This window comes from Amblyomma americanum, chromosome 1 (assembly GCF_052857255.1).
Source record: "Amblyomma americanum isolate KBUSLIRL-KWMA chromosome 1, ASM5285725v1, whole genome shotgun sequence".
In the NCBI taxonomy this organism is placed as follows: domain Eukaryota; kingdom Metazoa; phylum Arthropoda; class Arachnida; order Ixodida; family Ixodidae; genus Amblyomma; species Amblyomma americanum.
Window position 1 is genome coordinate 169,827,480 of NC_135497.1, and position 18,728 is coordinate 169,846,207.

Sequence of the window (18,728 nt, forward strand, 5' to 3'; positions counted from 1 at the left end):
TAATTCGAACTTCGCTTAATACAAACAATTTTCCGGTCCCCTTCGAGTTCGAATTAACGAGCTTTTACTGTATTAAGATTGCAATGAGATCTAAATGTTAGATGTTGGTTATGTAAATAATTTTATAGTTACAGCAGTTATGGTTCATTTGGCATTCAGAAGATCAACATTATTATCAACAATGTGGTGCTGCTGGCCAAAATGCTGCAGTATCTGCAACGTGAAAACTCTTCTATTATTTTTGCATGAACTAGCTGGCGAGCTCTACGCTGACACCAAAGCTCTTTCTGAAGCCAAAAGCTGTATCTCATCTTGCTTAAAAAATTTTAATCATGTCAACCACTATTGCACACTATAAGCATCTTATTACACCCAGAACATTATGACAAGTGACTTGTGTGAAAGAAAATTGAGATAACAAAAGATCTGACAGTTTGACAAAGGCCTGACAAGTTTTTTGCAGTCCTATATTCCATTTATCTGTTTTTTGTGTATTGTAGGTCTCATGGTCATTCAACTTGGCCGTGTCTTCAGAATCTCCTTCATTTTTCTTGAATCCTTTGCTGGACAAGACTTCTACAGAAAACTATCTTCAGCTCAGTGTCTGCACGCAGTGAGTACTTTTAGTGACTTTATTGTGGACTGTTTCTTTGGAGTTAATTTGGATTTGTCATTGGTGTATTATGTCATAAATGAAAACTTTTGCACAGTCCCATTGGTCAAAGAATATTATCCTTGTGATCCATGTGGGTGGATCAAGCTATGATCATAGGATAGAAGTAGGCCTGGCTCTTGCGAGCCCGGGAGTGGATGCTTTTGTTGAGTGTGCAGTACAGCTAATGTTATCGCTTCTTTGCCCTGAAGGAGAGTGGAGAGCTCCAAGCTTTTTTTTTTCTTCTAAGATCCATTAAACATTGCATTGAAGGAGAAAATTAGTATTTAAAAGTCATGACCTGTGCAGTGCAAGCGACATGAATGAGCATCAGCTAATTTTTTTCTGGAGGGATGCAGTGCTTTTGCACACTGCATGCTCTTTCGACATGATTTTATAAAGCAGGAACTTGTGCAACAAGAAAATCTTGTGTTATAGGGGGTCCATAGCTACTGAAAGCTTTCCAAGCAGTAGTGATTCATATGCCCTCATATGCTTGCTATCATTAATAGTATACAAAAGAAGCTAAGATTGAAACCAAGGCAAGCATGGGGGCATGCAGCTATTCTTTTAGTGATAGTGATGATGAGGGTGGAAAATCTGTAGTGTAGTTCTAGTTTTGGACTATGGTACTAATTACAACCAGCTTATAGTGCTGCCAAGAGCTTATAGTGCTGCTCCTGTTGTTCTTGCGTCATGTGAAATAAACATCTTTTGTTCCTGACTGTGTCTGTGCAAGCAAATGACATTTAGATAAGATAATTTCATATAAGATACAAGAAAAGGCAACCAAGCCCCTGGTGGCATCTGAACCACAACCTCCACATGGCATGTGCAGTGCTCTAATACGTGGGCAGCCAGCTGTAGCTCAGAACAGTACAGCCCGCAATACCAGCACAAGTGTTGTGTACTTACTTTATCCCTCATCTGTGCATGCCATTTGTTGTCCAGAAGCACCTGCAGAATGTGACAAACCAATACATGTCTGCTAAGGACTGCTTTCCATGATACTCCTGAAATTATTTTTACGGAGTTTAGAGACTGCAGTTAAGTTGTCTCGGGTAGGGTCCCAACTAACCGTCACCCTTGTGATGCTGGAAAAACATCTGCACATGTAAATCTGCTCAGTTTACTCTTATCTTCATTTAGTGTTGGTGCTTTGTATTGTTCCTTACAAAAAGCAACAAAGTAACAAAATAGTTGGCCATTCAGTGCTGTCAAGCAGTCTAGTTGGATACAACTCAAGAACAAAGCAGCACATGCCCTCAAAGGAGGCCCTGCTGTCAATGGCATCAACGGATTTTCATGACACTGCAGCTAATCTGAGTAAGCCATTGTCAGTCTCCTTTCATCTGCCACCCCCTGTGAATTCATACTAGTAGGTCCAAGGGAAGTAGCCATGAGGTCATGAGAAACAGTCCACACCATTGGCCACCTGGCCTCCTATGAGGGGCATCTGCTGCTTTGCTATTGAGTTGTATCTGACTATAGTCAGCATTGCAGTGCAATATTTCACACTAACCGCTGCGTACAAGTTTATGGTTTGTGTGAACCTGATTTTTAATGCGTAAGCATTGTATGGCTATATTTGCGCTTTCGTCCCATCATGATAACGTTCAAATGAATTGAGTTATAAGAAAAAAGAATGGCTGCATTAGATAGAGCATCAAAAAATCTAACTGGGAAAATAATGAGGTGCATGTGGGGTAATTAGTTAATTAATTAGAGCCAAAAATGTCCAAAAAGTGGGCGGGGGATGGAGCAAAAGTGGCATCAAATTTGAAAACACGGGAAGTGGGCGGAGCTAAAGTGTGGCACCAAATTTGAAAACCGAAAGCATGGACGGAGGTAGGCGTGGCGCCAATTTTGAAAACTCGAAATGGGCAGTGATGGAACTTGATTAATTTAGGCAAAGAAGGGCAAGGAGGCTTCAGTGCTTATGCATTCCTCCAATGCAGGTGCCGCAGTGATCTCATAATTTTTTCTTTTTTGTGCATCATCTTTGCGGAGCTAAGCGAAGGGTCCTGGACTGTTCACATTGCAGAGAATTTTGTTTAAAGGGGCTCTGAAAAGTCTTCCGAGGAGAGCACACTAACTCACTTAATCACTGCACTGTGTTGCCATGAAAACCAGAGCCAAATAATACTCTTCTACACGCAGCAGACGACCCACAATCACACGTCAAAGTTGGCGAGCCCTTCCCGGCGACTTTTTCACGCTCGCACTCTCCTCCGTCCCCCGCATTTGCGTAGACATGGTGAGAGGTGGCCATTGGTTAGATTCTTTCAGACCTCAGGCAGCTACCTTGGCTGCAGCCAATAAGCCGCTTAGCTCCGGCGGGTCGGGTAGCTCCGCTCCCAGAGGGGGGGTCGGCGACGGAGCGCCTACCTTCCACCGTGCAAAAAGTGATGAGAGAGGAGGGAAAGGCGCAAAGATGCTGAAATTCAAATTTTAACTACAGATAACTCAGCTTCTACAAAGTGCATTTAAAAAATCCTTGCTGGACACTATTCATGAAGCGGCGTGCTTCAATATTCCAGGCATGCCACAACTTTATTAGAGACCCCTTCACAGCCCCTTTAAGAGCTCACCCTAAAAGAAGCCCTCTACACTGATTTGCCAAATTGACATGGCAAAGAAGCTGTAGCAAGGAAGTCTTTCTGGAATAGTCCCAACATGAATTTTATTTTTCACAAAAAATTGTTTTCATAGATAATTGCATATTCTTTGTTTTGGAAATTTTAAATGTTTTGAAGCCTAGAATGAAGGGCGTTCTAGTGTTTGTTGTTATAACCTGTTTGGCCAGGGCCAGTGGTTATAGTCCTCATCTTCATGATTGGAAAAGCATTCCATTCATTTTGTACTGCCTGAAAAATTTTGTCACAGCTACACAAGTTGTCATTTTCGCTAACTCTTTTTGGTGAGGCACTGTGAAGCACGAGCAGGAATAATGGACTTCTTGCTTAAACCTCTTGCTCATAAGGCATCCTTGATGCCACATACACAATTCTTAATTGGCCGGAAATTTTTACTCTTATAGTGGCTAGTACAGACTAGAACATTATTAGTGCTGGGGCTGTTTTATGTGGTGTGCATTTTTGCGTTGGTACTTACATTTTTGCTTTTAATGCAGCTACCGAGGGGAAGGAGACGCCAGCAACATGGCTGTCATGGAAGTGGCCCTGCCTTCGGGCTACCTCTTTGACTTTGACACCTTGAGCAGCATTCATCGGACCAAGGAAGTGCGCCGGGTTGAGAGCCAAGATGCCGACACAAATGTTGTCATCTACTTTGACAGGGTTAGTCTTGTTTAACTTTTATTTTTGCAGACCTATTGTATTTCATGTGTATCTAAGAACCTCAAGGTAACCATAGCTGGTGTTGCGCTGTGCAAATAGCAGTGTTGGCGGTAACGCGTTACAAGTAATGGCATACCGGTAACGCGTTCCTTTTTTCGGTAACTTAGTAACGTACTCGTTACCATTCGGGAACAGTAACAGGTAACGTACTTACGTCAACATTTTTCGGTAACATGAGGTGTCACGTTACTAGTTACTTTTTGTTCAGGTTGTCCCACACTCTGCCTGCTTTTTTTAGAAAAAAAAAGTGCAGAGCACCTAAATTGATGTTGCAAATAAAGAGGTGCTCTCAACGATCTCTGTTGCGGCTGGCATGCATGCCAGAAAACGCCTGCTCTTGACGACGCAGCCAATTAAAAAAAAAGACAGAACAGTCATAAAGCATGAAACACGTGCATGATCACACAATTCACACACTTGCCTTCATCTACCTTCCCTTCCTGAACCGCTCACACACACACTTGGGGAAGAATGCCGAGCATTTTTGAACATCACATTTTGCAGAATTACTGTAAATTTTTTTAGAGTTCAGCGATGTTTGTGTAGTTAGAATTAGTGATGAGGTGTCATTTTGTGTTTAATGTCTCATTCGGAAAATGGCTTCACTATGTGCCACAGTTAGAATTCATCACATGTAACTCTACAGGCAACTTTAGGCCACTATAACATTGCTAAGCTCCTGTACATTTGTGCGAAGTATTCCCGTTAAATCAGAATTTCGCGTAAAATAGTTGTTTAGGCTAGAAGTTTTATGTGAAATATGAGCTTTATTAAATTGTTATCGTGAGTTAACACGAAGACGCACTAATTAGAACTTATGGCCATGAAGTAATGGCAAAGTAACGTGCGGTACTTTTTTTCGGTAACGGTAACGCGTTACTTTTTTTGTAGGTAACGTAGGGCGGTAACGCATTCGTTTTTTCTTAGCGTAACGAGTAACGTATTTAGTTACTTTTTTTCGGTAATGCCTACAACACTGGCAAATAGCAATGCAAGCTTCTGCGAGCCGCTGTGGTGGCTTGGTTGTTATGGGGCTTAACTGCTGACCCGAAAGACGAGGGTTCGATCCTGGCCACGACAGTCTCATTTTGATGGAGGTGAAATGCTAGGGGCCCATGCACTGTGCGATGTCAGTGCACGTTAAAGAACCCAGGTAGTCCAAATTATCTGGAGCCCTCCACTATGGCATCGCTTTAGGATGTTAGGCCCCACAAGACTATATGACAAGGTACTGAGAGGTTCAGCATGGAGAGAATTTTGTGAGGAACCAAGCAACTGTCATATTTTTAAAGATTGCTTTCTGGAAGTATTTGCAGGTGATTGCAAAATGTTTCATTGATTGTTTTGGATTAAAAGGCAATCATGTTGACAGATTTTTTTTTTTTTTCACAATTTTGTTACAGGTGGCTGTAACTGTGGTGAATACAGATGTCATTATATCTCTCAAATTAGGGGGTGTACGAATATTGAAATTTTCAAATATCGAATATCTGTTCAGCAAGAAAAAAAATATTTCAGAAAAGGCAAATGTTGTTGCCCTCTGCCCCCCTCCCCTTTTTGAATAGCGTAGGTCTTTGCAACTGGAATAAAGCTAGACTGACTCAGCACCATATAAAAAAGCATGATGTGCACAGAAAGGTACACTACTTGATTAGACAGCATAACATTATGCAAGCTGTAATGTGCTCATGCAATATGAAATCCATGAAATGACACATGACTGGCGACTAAATTAACATGATGGCTAGTAAAAAGTTTTTAATTCGGATTTCAAGGGACCGGAAAAAATGCCCAGTTTATCTGAAGGTCAGTTTCTGAAATTGCCTGCATCCCTGAAAAAAAAAATGCCAAAAATGCAAAATTGTGCTGAAGCCTTATGAGGAAGCTCCATCGCACAAGCACCGAAAAACATGTGACGAGAGCGTAGTTTCGGTGTGCTGGGAGAACAATGTGGACGTAAGCAAGAGAAATGCACATCTGTGCTGGAAGACTGCTTTAAGAAGTAAAATGATGGGACCAGTGATGTGGCAGTCAGCATTGGAAAGCAGCTCGGAGCTGTGTTCGGATGACTGGAAAATTTGCTGATCGACAGTCACTGTGGGCTAGCGGCAAAGCTCAGAAACAAACTACATGGGCAGGCTATTTTTTGGCCTAACAACAGGAGCCCTTCTATCTTTGTTAGCGTCATGCATGCTGTTAAGCGCATTTAAGAGGAGCGCAGGTTACAACGCACCATGCAATAGGCGGGGTTTTTACATAATCGCGTGCTTTGCTGTGAAAACTCTACTCACCCTTTCGGGAGCCTCATGCAAAGTTCCGCTGGTGGGCTTTCCCGCTTATATTTGACCAAAATGCGAGGGCAGAACTTGTGCTAGGAGAGTTGTTTAAGCAACAAGACGAATGCCAAGGCATCGGCATTAAGTATGTAACAAGCTGGGGAAAGATAAAAAAAAACTGCATGCTTTCTCTTTCTTATTGTTTGAAACAGGTGGTCAGCCATCAAGTGTCATATGTGGGAAAGCCCACTTGTCGAATTTTGCCTAGCAGCGTCTGAATGCGATTGGTCCTCGCGATAAACGCCGGAGAAGAAAGTGAAGAAGACTCGCTTGTTTTGTTTTCCTGACACTTTAAATTCGATCGTCAGATAATTTGCCCAGCATAATAATGCACACCGCGGGAGTCAGGAAAATCCACATTAGGAGCAGTACTGCACTGTAACCAAAAAGCAGCTTTTCCATGCATTCGCACTTTCAGAATAGACAGCGTACCTTTCAAAGTGCACCTGCCAACGCATCAGACTCACAACACTGCAATCACAGGCAAAAAAGCAGTTTATTTGATCTTTTTTTCAAAGCGTTGAAGTAAATGAAAGAAGTCTGACACTGCGATTGGACTGCGTCGCTAATGACTTCATCTTCAAAAACAGTGAAGCACTTCAGTGCATGCTCGCTGAAGTATCTCCGAGTGCAGTAGAGGCACAGTTTGTTGCAACAGTCGTGTGCGTCTTTGCACGGAACTTCTGCTACACTTTCACTCAGTTCGTTAGGCTCATCCTCGGGTCAAAGCTCATCGCGACCGCGCACCACTGCCAAAAATGTCATCTGTGGCGGCTACTTCATATGCAACGCCGTCGGAGTTGTAGATGACGAGGAGCTTATCTCGTGCTGGTCCTTGAAAGGCTAAATCCAGCTGTTCAATGGGTTGATACCATCATGCCCCAAAATGTTTGCAAGACACCTGGTTTTGACTTCAATATCGAGCCACTTACAGGAACGCTCTGGGCCCAGACCTCACAAAACCATTCAAACAAAGCAGCAACATATTCATAGTTTGACGCACGAATCCGCTTCCTTGCAAGCGACGTGGAGTCTTCCTGCAGCTGTTGTCGCAACTTGTCGCTGTTCTTCCAAGTGGCGGGCACAGTAACGTCGCCGACACCGTACTTTTTTTGCCACCGTAGCCTTTTTCAAACCACTCTCGACGTCCCTCACATTGCTCTGCTTGGTTTCGAGAGCTTGCCGTTTCCTGGCTTTCGGAGGAGCAGAAGCCATCGGAACTGAAGACAGCCGAGGCTAGTAGACTTGCTCATGTTTTCAGCTGACTTGTCTACGTTGTCAACTTTTCGCTACATGCGATGACACATATCTTGCTCATGGGCTCAGACATGACAAGATGCTGCTGCACGCGTGTGTGGTACGAGCAGCATCATGCCATGCGCTCGCCACTGCCGCGAGCAGCATGCTCCAGTCAGACCGTGTCATCATGTGCTTTCAAGTTTTGTCCAATCAGTGTGTTCAACGGAGGCCCATTGGAGAGTGAGAGGAAAAACGCCTGCTTTGAGACTGTCAAACGCGGTTGAGGCATCCATGAATATTTCGAGATCTGAGAGCTATGGCATCCTTTCCTCGAAAACCTTTCCTTTCCTCAAAACACAGGCTTTCGCATTCCTCCACGTAAGCAGACAAGAGTCCTCGTAGTTATATAGTAATTAGTTTGTTAGTAATAAGTCAATTGGAGAATAATTGATGATTGGTTATTTAGTGAATTATTAATTAGCTAATTAGTAATACTAGTGGCTGGTGTAGTATGTCGTAACTGGGAACTCTGTATATGATAATGCACTGCACATGCACAAGGCGCCAGCAGACAATGCACCTGCGCTTCAGCCTATTGCGCATGCGTGTGACATCATTTAGTGGTGCCGCCATCGTTCAAGAGGAGCGCTCCCCATGCAATCTTGCCAGATGCCTCCTGAGCACCAATCTGGAAGAAGGATGCCGCCTAAACGCTCTCCTGTGTCTCCAGCAATGAACATCAGTGAAAGTGTCGTGAAGCGAACAGTTGTGTAGCCTTTGATCAACATCTTCACCACACATCAGCGATACAAGCAGCAACACCGCGCTAAAGGCTTTCGCCTCACTGCACTTTAGGTCAACAAAGTGCACCTTTTAATTTTTTTTCCCATCCTCTCCTGCCTTCAGCCTTGCCTTGAACCACGTTGACAACGCTCCTCGCTCCGCCTGTTGCTCTCTTCTTGCGCAATCTGGGAAGTGCTCTCATTGTGCCCACCGGTACTCATAGGTCCGCTCCGTTATGCGGGCCGCCAGGCTTTCCACAAACTGTACTATACGTGGTGTCCGGTAATGCACTGCCTGCGTATTAAGTGGTACGCCAATACATTGAGCTGTAAGGGAAGCGAAGCGGTTGTCACAAAAAGCCGCATATAATCCGGTCCCGCATTTTAAGTGGTTACATTATAAATGGTCTGAGCTGTATCGTGGTTTTGCCATGGTAAAATTTATGACAGGCGGTGTGGTATGCGATCGTTTGTTGTGAATATTCAAAAATTCGGAAATTCTTGAATATCAATTTCTCAATATTGTGAGTCTTCCATGAATCATTTGCTATCACTTGTACATACCATCATCATCATCCCACGGCTCTGCCTGTAGCACGTGCCTCGGGTTCACCATTAAAATAAAAGTGTCGTCATGAAGGCGTGGATGACTGGCTCGACACCTGTGAAAGCTGCAGTGCCTATAACCGGTAGAATGATGCTTTAAAATTTTAAACATTTCTTTCTACCTCATTGAGGTCGCGCGAAACTGGTTCATAAATTGCGGACCCCACAGCACTAACCGGCCCACCTTCAAACAGCAGTTTCGTCAGTACTTTGCCAACCAGGCTGTTCGGACTCAGGTCGCGAAGAAAAGGCTTGCTTCCTGCATTCAAGGTCCCGATGAATCCTATGCGTCTTACATAGAGGAAGTACTTGTGCTTTGGCGGCGTTTTAGTCTGGCCATGCCGAAAACTGACCGCATCCGCCACGTATTGAAAGAAATCAATTCTGTGGCTTTTAACACTCTAATTGCCCAAAAACCTTCAAGTGTCGATTCCATCATTACCACCTACCAACGCCTCAACCGGCTGCAGTCCTACCAGTTGCAGCCTGGCCTCGCTGCGGCCCTGATCGCTGCTGACCTTGGATCTGCGAACACTAATTCGAGCGATCATCTGTGAAGAGCTCGAAGTCCTCAGCCCTTTCTGTCGGCATGGGTGCGATCATTCTCCCACACCTTCTAATGACGCCGGTCTCTGCAACATTATTAAAGGAGAGTTGACAACAATCAAGTACCCTATCGCATCCAACCCTCCTGCTCCCCGCCCAGCGCCGACTTATGCTCAGGTCTCTGCATCATACCCTTTGTTTGTCCCCCCACCCCGACCGGCACTGACGTACAACCATATCAATGCAATGGTGACGGCTCAAGCTGTGCCATCCTATTATGCACCTTGGCGCCCCTCCAGACCAGTGTGCTACTACTGTGGAATCAGAGGACATATCTTGATCCCACTTCTGTTGTTGATGCCCTCAGTACGAGCGCTCTGGTTACGAAGCCTTCAAAAGTGAGCTACCTTCTACTTCCTGTTATAAATGCCGGCCTTCTTCCAGCCTGTCTCGCCGATCCTCTCCGCCACCAGTACCCTCATCTGCACCTAGTGGGGCCCACGTTTCCCGATGCTGGTCCCCATCTCCATATCGCCACTCAGTGTCCCCACTCTGACCCGCAACAGCTCTCCCTGTCCGCCATTTGGAAAACTAGGTGATGCAGTTTCCAGGGGGGAAACCGTTTGCGGAAAGTGACTACACCATATGATGGGCCTGAACTTTGAGGACCAAATGATGCCACACTGCGCCCTTCCGTGAAGTGCTCTGTGCGCATTATCATCGACGGTGTCCGCCACCATGCGCAGTTTGCTGTGTTCTCACCTTGTGCGCATCTGATGATTTTTGGATGAGATTTCTTGTCAACAGCTTCAGCATTAATTTCTTGTGGTGACCGTGTCATCCATATGATAGACAAGGATTTTCACCTCATTTTTCTGACCGACATCATCCCCTCACTGCTGCAGCTGATACTGTTTTGCCTCCTCAGTGCGAAAAACTACTTACTGTTGTTTCTGACCGCATCACTGATAGAGACATACTCATCACACCATCTCGTCATTTTGCATGCGGAATCTCCTTCCCGTCAAGTCTTGTCCAGTTCTGCAGTGGCTCAGTGATCATAACAGCTATGAACACTTCACGCGAATCCCTCATGCTGCCTAAAGGAACTTCACTCCCATGCGTAGTGGATGCTCAACCTATGTCCCTGATCGTGCTCACCGTTCCTCTGCATCAGCAGCCTGTTTCATCAGACGTCTCTCCTACTGTTCTATCCAAGATGATTAATCCGAACCTCACGCCGAATCAACGCCAAAAATTTCTCACATTGCTTCGTAATCACCAAGCTATTTTTGATGCCACTTCTCCACCACTGGGATGGGCTACTGTTGCACACGACCGCATCTTTACCGAAGGGAATTCGATCATATAGTGATGGCCTTATCGGATTTCTCTCTCCGAATGAAAAGTCATTGAAGAAAATGTCCATGATATGGTCCACCACAATATTATTCACCCCTCAACAAGCCCGTGGTCCTCTCCAGTAGTGTTAGTTAAAAAAAAAAAAAAGCATGGCTTGGTACGATTTTGTGTTGATTACCGTGGGCTCAACAAAAATTACCCGCAAAGATGTCTACCCTATGTCACGGATTGATGACGCCCTTGACTTTCTCCATGGCGCCAAATATTTCTCGAACTTGGACCTAAGCTCAGGTTATTGGCAGATATCTATGCATGAGGACGACAAAGAAAAAACTGCTTTCGCAACTCCCGATAGACTTTAAGAATTTAATGTTATGCACCAGTAACATTTGAAAGAATGATCAATACTGTCCTTTGTGGCCTGTAGTCGAGAACCTGATGGTCTTACTTGAACGACATTGTTATCTTTTCTTCAACTTTTAACGACCATCTCACGCACCTGAACGAAGTTTTCACGTACCTCGCTTCAGCAAGCCTCCAGCTCAGCACCAAGAAGTGCCACTTTGTACAGAAGGAAATCAAAATTTTAGGACATCTCGTTAGCCACGACGGCGTTGTACAGACCCTGACAAAATCATTGTGATCCTGAACTTTGCTCGTCCTCATTGGACTGCAGATTTATGCAGTTGTCTCTGCCTGGCTCCACTTCATGAACTACTTAAAGCGCACTGCACTTTCGTGTGGACTGACCAGTGCGACCCTGCTTTTAACAACCTCAAGCACGCCCTCACATTGGACCCTGTCCTTGGCCGCTTCAGTGACACCGCTCCAACCATACTGCATACTGATGCCAGTGGTCACAGTCTTGGTGCAATATTAATATGAACCGAATATTAAACAAGTTTTATTCGTATTCAAAATTTTCGAATATTCACACACCCCTACAAATTAGTTCAGAACTTTTTAAAATTTTTTACTTGGGTATGATGTTGGCATAATGACTCATTTGTTTTCAGCCAGTGTTCACTGCTTTACTTGTGTTGCAAAGGTATAGGTTGAGAATAGCAGGTTGTACTGTCTCGGGGCCAAAGGCATGCCAGTATTATAATTTATTTCCTTTCTTTTTTTTTGGCCCTTTTATTGTATTCCTTGGGGCATGGAGTGCAGTAGTGCAATGCACGTAGCACACACAATGTCATAGTGTCAAGGCTCTCTGCTCTTCAATTCCTTTGAAGACCATGCATATTCCAACATATAGAAGTATAAAAAGAAAGCGTTTGCAATTCAAGAACAGCTTTTAGACCAAATCTGTAATTTCAAATGACATTGCGAAGGAGCCGCCGCGGTGGCTGAGTGGTTACGGCGCTCGGCTGCTGGCCCGAAAGACGCGGGTTCGATCCCGGCCGCGGCGGTCGAATTTCGATGGAGGCGAAATTATAGAGGCCCGTGTACTGTGCGATGTCAGTGCACGTTAAAGAACCCCAGGCGGTCGAAACTTCCGGAGCCCTTCACTATGGGGTCTCTCATAGCCTGAGTCGCTTTGGGACGTTAAACCCCCCATAAACCAAACATTGCTAAGGAATGTGCATGCAAAAAGCTGGTACTCGAGTATTATTTCTCCTTGCTTGTATTTACGTGAGTGAATGATGCATGTTACATATCTGTAGATTGGAAGACAGGAGCTGTGCGTCACTGTACCAGCCCATAGGGAGCACAAGGTTGCCAACCAAAAACCAGTCCCAGTCAAGGTTTACGACTACTACAACTTGGGTGAGTAAAATCTATGTTCATTCTGCTACTGAGCATGAGTTTGGGTATTACATTCTTTTGTTGCATTTGTTACATTCTTTTTTCAGTTGTAATAAATAGTGGACGATCAAATTTTTCATTGCTTAAATCAGTCTTGTCTACAGCAGGGTACTGATGTCTCTCAGATGTCTCTGAGATTATTTACATTTATATCATTCAAACATCGAACAAAAGCGGCATGATGAAGCACGAGAAATGCATTCACATTGGTCTTTTATTGTTCATGGGATTTATTTACGGGCGTGCGCCAACGCTCGCTGCTGTAGGTGCATACCGCATGGCCATCACAGTGACAGCAACATGCAGGCCACATGCCTTTACTCATCGCTCATGATGCGTGCCACGTGACAGGTGATTATGTGTCAGTGATGTGCAGGCAAAGCTTAGTGCTTGACAGGTGTTCCCTCACAATGACATTGCCCAGTGATTTATTCATTTTTATTTAATGTATAATGAAGCAATGTTTGCATAAGCCACATTTATAACATGGTCCTCAGGAAGCAGCTATTGCAACCTGTATACATCCATTGAAATGTGTGCTGCATTATTGCTAATCTGTACTGACAGCTGGCATCAGCAATGCATGACTGTTTGAAATTAAATATTTGCCCATGAAAGTACAAATGATCAAACTCAATGTGTTCTCATTTATTATCAGGAGTGAGTGCATACTCAACAATATAAATGTCTTGCTTTTCCTTCTTTAGCTCGCAGTGCTAGAATGTTCTACAGCCCTCACAAGGCAACATTATGCGACATCTGTGAGGGTGTTGAGTGTGGCAATGACTGCAATGCTGTGAAGCAGACAAAGTCAGATGCTACGCAGCTGGAAAGAGAATCTGAGCCGGACGGTGCTGCTGGTATCCATGCATCCCATCTTTCTGTAGCAGTGCTTGCAATTACTGTGGCACTGTTTTGGAGATAGTGGCATAGTGAGGCTGACTACCAAGCAGGACTGCTTGGTATACGTAGCGCTGCATTTCATGTTAATGCAGTTCTGTGACTTGTTCTCATCACAAAGGCGTGCTCAGATGTGTTAAGCTTTATTTTGGCATTCATACTGCGGCATCTGTGGTTTTGCTTGTGTACTACTCTGTGTCAACTATGTAGTGCATTTTTGCACAGTGTGAAGCTCGTGACTGTTTTAGTGTTTCTTGTGACCCTGGCAGTGATAAGTTGCTGCTTTATGTTTGTTGCTATCATATCTCTTTTTTCTATGCTTGCACAGACAAGTACCCTCGTCATTTGAGGTACAGTCAATATGACAGGGAACACATTACTTGCATGCAGCCAGCGGTTTCCACCAAGGTGCAAATGAGAACCTTGCATTTTATTTTCTGTGGAAGTTTTCCTGTTGACAAGTGGTCCTTATATTTCTTTCTAGTTTGATACAGGTTTAAAGAAAAAAAGTTGAGATTTGATTGTGAATGAAGTGTTTTCTTTTGTATTGCATGTACCTGTACATTGTAAAATTACTCTGGGGTTAACTGGTCATTGGAGATGCCTTGTAGATGTTGACATTGCTAGATGCTGTTATTTGTGTGGGTGAATTGTGAAAACATTAATCTACTCAACAAAGCCCTCCATTAGAGTCCATACTGTTTGCATCACATCGTGGCTCATGTTCGATCAGCATCAGTGCACCAGTAGGTTATGCTGTCAGAGTGCAGGATGCAAGGAGTTTTTTCATATTTTCTGCATTTTGGCCTTTAAGCAGCATGTTTCAAATTCATTTCATGCTTAATCATAACTCATCCTTTTACAAATTCATGTGTTACATTTCAAACATTACTTTTTTTTTTGTAATCGGTGGCTTTGCTTTGTTTAGTAACATTTGCTACAAGGCTGAGATAGTAATGTTCGAATATTGTCATGCAGCACATGTGATATGGAACATGTATTGCATCACTGTAGCATTTACTAGAACTGTTAGATGTACACTAACCTATGTATATGTATCAACGCATACCAATAGCCTTCTTTTTCTCTTTGTGTAGCTGGTTTTGTTTCATGCTCCATTTTTCCGTGAGAATTGCATGTTGAGGTGTTCTTCATATAGGAACAAATTTTGTCAGCACTTGCTTGATTAATGTAGTAGTAACAAGAAGCTGCCATCATTTGCAAGCATGCTTCTTGAAAGGGCAAGCTCAAGAGTCAAATGGATCGATGTCGTCATTGCAGAGAGAAATTGTCACTGGTGTTCATTGAGTTTTGCCATTTTCATACAGAAGGCAACACTCTTGCCCTCCTAGTTGGCTGAAGTTGCTTTTTTGGGGGGGCTTGGCTTGCAATGCACGAGTTCAACATGAACCAGCAAAGTGCCGATGCCTAATTAGTTCTTCAAATTAAACAAACCACAAAATGTGATCATCTAAAATTTGATCAGCTGCAAAGAATGGCGAATTTTTGAAAAATGCTGCAGCAGATATATAGGGTGCTATACTAGGAGCCACATTTTTGTTGGGCTACAGGGAAACCCTTTCACTTGGACACCTTTTCATGCGGACTAAGTGGACAGGAGCATAGGATTTTTCTGCCTCATACTTTTTATATTTGAAAGTGCATCACGTCTTACCTAAATTGTTCTTGTAGAACAGCTGCCAGCATGGTGTTTTATCGTTTATAGGGTGACATGTAGCAATGTAGGTAGGGACATATCAATGGTTACAAGACAGTGATGTAAGTAATGTTAATAATTGCAACATGGTAATTCAGTATCAATGCTCAAGCGTTGTGCCAATGGCAAATAATTTATTACATACACAAGAAAAAAGATAATCTTTGTACTATAGTGACCAGTCAGTAGATCAAGGATTGTGAACATGTTCATGACACACAAAAGAAAGGTAATCTGAAAAGTTTTCAGTCGTGAAGCAATGTAGAAAGAAACTATGTTGAAGTTATTTTCCTGACATAATGCATATCTTGTGGAATTTTGTGTTGATTGTAGGGCAAGTGTAGCTTTCAAGGCTTAAACTGTGTCCTTGCATCTCCTTTTATCCATCTTTTTAACCCTCATCATCTTTCATGTAATTTGTATGCCATTTGGTGCATGTAATAATCACAAAAATATGCCACCATCTGTCCAAGAGGTAAAAAGAACTCATTTATGTGTACATTCAGATGAACAAAAAAATAGGGCACAGTACAGGGCTCTGTAGCCCCACACTCATCTCATGTTTTGCATTGTATATGCTTTGTACTTCCATCATGCAGTAATGCTGAGAGGAACGATAAAGCCTAAAAAATTGGCAGCTTTCTTAAGAGGTAGTTTTAGGGGTCCTCTGAAGCTGCTTTATATATGTTTGATACATTGTCACATGAGTATGGAAATACATCATGCACCTGTTGCATTGGAGCTCTTGTAATTGATTGGTATAGGTGCCACTTCACTAGTGCCTGAAATTTTTGCAAGAGGCCTTTGGAAGCCAGAAATTGCTCAGGGCTGACCATCTTGGGTCTAGTTATAAGCTGGAGCTGTTGGTGTGCTACAAGCATGTGGATAATAGTAGTTTGGGCATTGTAGATGGTTTTTGCTACTCCTTGTACGTTTTTATGAATTATTGTTTTAGTCATTAACCATATACTTTATTAAAGGCATGTAAATATAGGGCAGCTCCCTTGTGTGCTCCAGCTTTTTGAAGGCATGTCACTTCTTCATAGAGAAGAAACTCTTGTGCAGGTTTTTGCACAATTTTAACTCTGGCACACCTGGTTTAGCGTGTGAAGGAGATTTTTCTTAATAATTTTTAAAATAAAGCAGTGGCAAGGCAGGCTAATATGTGTATTTGTCCTGCTGCTTCTGCTGTATCTCTTATAAAAACTGTGCTGTGCTGTCATTTGTCTAAGCAGGTTGCAGCTAGCCAAAATGCTTATTTTAATTGGGATGCTTAAAGGTTCAGTGCTGATTTAGACATGTAGAATGGAACAGGTTCTTAATGGGGGAAGCTGGTCTTAGAAATTTTTTTTTATTAATGAAGTCACAATTATGAAACCTTCAGGGAACATGTATTTTTGCATGCTGATTCCAAATATGGAATTTAATTTAATGTACAACAAGTTCTTGTGGACTTGATGTAACATGTTATGTAACTTTTTGTGGAGAGCTTTAACGAAATTTTGCTGCAGGGAACTTGCTAGAATGTATGCCGTCCGCTTGTCTTGACAAGCTATGCAATAAGGGTAAAATTATCCTGCCTATCACAGAAGTTGAGTTACCAGAGTTTTGAACTTCGTACTTAACAAACAAAGAAAAATTTGTCTTCCTGTTTCTGAAGTGACAACTTCAAAATTCTGTAACTCAACTTCTATGACATACAGGATGATAATTTTAGCTTTATTGCATAGCTTAATGTCAAGAGAAACCAATGGCATGCATTCTAGCAAGTTCCCTGCAGCAGGATTTCTTGAAAGCTCTCCACAAAAAGTTATATAACATATTGTACAAGTGCTCAAGAAATTGTTGCACATGAAACTAAATTCAGTATTTGGAATCAGCACGCAAAAATACATGTTCCCTGAAGATTTCATAATTGTGCCTTCATTAATAAAAACATTTTCCTAAGACCCTCTTCCCCCCTTAAGTTGCCTTTTGGGATGTTTATTGGAGTACTGCTTGGGAAAATCATTCTTTAGTGTTTTTTATGAGAATTTGCTTTCAATGCATATGCATCTTGTTGGTGTAACATTTTCCTTTTCTGTTGTATGTTGCTTGAAAAAGTGCATTAATTTTTTTAGTCTGCATGAGGAACGTGGTAGTTATAATGGGAAACAGTGTTGGTCCTTATTTTTGTTTCATTACCTGGCCAACTTTGTTTTGCTTATCGTTCTAGAGCACAGCTCGGTGTCTGCGACTTGGTGCAACGTTTTATCCTATATATGCTGGTACATATTGTAAATGTTGCAACCAGTTGTATGTCAGTTGTACATACATTTTTATAGCAGGTCTTCCATGTGCTGCTGCAGTGCAGTTTTTCTTACCAGGCATAATGATTGCTACTGGCAGGTTGTACATAACAGATATGTTTATGTGAATGTTTTAAGTTCATATGCTATTTGACTTAAATTGCTGTGGTTGTAGCCTGTGCTATAATAATGCTGTGATTATGCTATACTCTTGAAGTGTGTTGTCTTGTGTGTAGTGATTATATTTCTGCATTTCAAAGGTGCAGCACAGGAAAATATATATGTAGAAGAACAGTTTGCAGCTATTTGTGCCACACATATGGTGATCTTGCACGTCGTTTTTTTTTTGTTGCTGCTACTGAAATTTTTCTTGACCATTAACAAGCTTCAGTTAACTTTCAATGTACCATGTTCTCTTCATCGTATTTATTTCCCAGTCAACAAACCTAGGGTTCTCGTAGATCTGTAGTTAAGTGCACATACCAATGTATGCAGATGTTGCAGTAAAATCTCCCATGCTTGACAATCTCAGAAGATGGACACTTCTAATATATGACCATGCACTTATTCTTTGTATTGGTTTTACTTTTCATGGCACTGTATGAGCCATTTAGACTAAAGCAGGTAATCTTTTCCTACGCTCTTAACTCTGTTAACCATAGTCGAGCATGAAGCGAGTGCTGTCTGCGATTAAGGGTAACCCTGTAATGCCTGGTGTATCACTTGTGATACTAAGAGTTAAAAAGTGAATAATTTCATTTATGCTAGCAGAACTACATGAAATGCTAACATCCTTTAAAAAACTGCTTTTTCCAATATACTTATCAAGCAAGGTCATGGTGTCAGCTTCCAGAGATGGAGCTAGCCTGGTGAAAAATAAATTTATGCAGATGCTAAGCCTAACTACAAAATGTTTAAAATTTCTTTGGTTGTAATGCTGCATTGGCAGGTGACTGAGCAGTTTTGAATTTTGCTCTTGATTTACTATAGGTGCGTGCGTATTTGCCCATAATGTCATCATCCTTAGATATTGAGAAACAATCAGAATTGGCTTTTATTATTTATGCAATAAACAAGTTTATTTCTTAATATCCAAGTTTATAGCACTTTTACAATGAATGGAGCATTAGTG

General features: G+C 42.4%; 1 protein-coding gene across 16 annotated transcripts in view; it reads left to right on the forward strand.

The window, feature by feature from the left end:
- The window catches only part of LOC144114177 (CD109 antigen-like), a 121,008-nt gene extending 102,845 nt beyond the window's left edge, over positions 1-18,163 (forward strand). For all 16 annotated transcript variants that reach the window (XM_077647737.1, XM_077647745.1, XM_077647749.1 and 13 more), the window contains 4 exons: positions 501-613; positions 3,786-3,951; positions 12,550-12,652; positions 13,399-18,163. In XM_077647737.1, coding sequence (XP_077503863.1) covers positions 501-613; positions 3,786-3,951; positions 12,550-12,652; positions 13,399-13,616 — 600 coding nt within the window. In that variant the 3' untranslated portion in view covers positions 13,617-18,163. The remainder of the gene's footprint in view (positions 1-500; positions 614-3,785; positions 3,952-12,549; positions 12,653-13,398) is intronic.
- Positions 18,164-18,728: the final 565 nt, after the last annotated feature.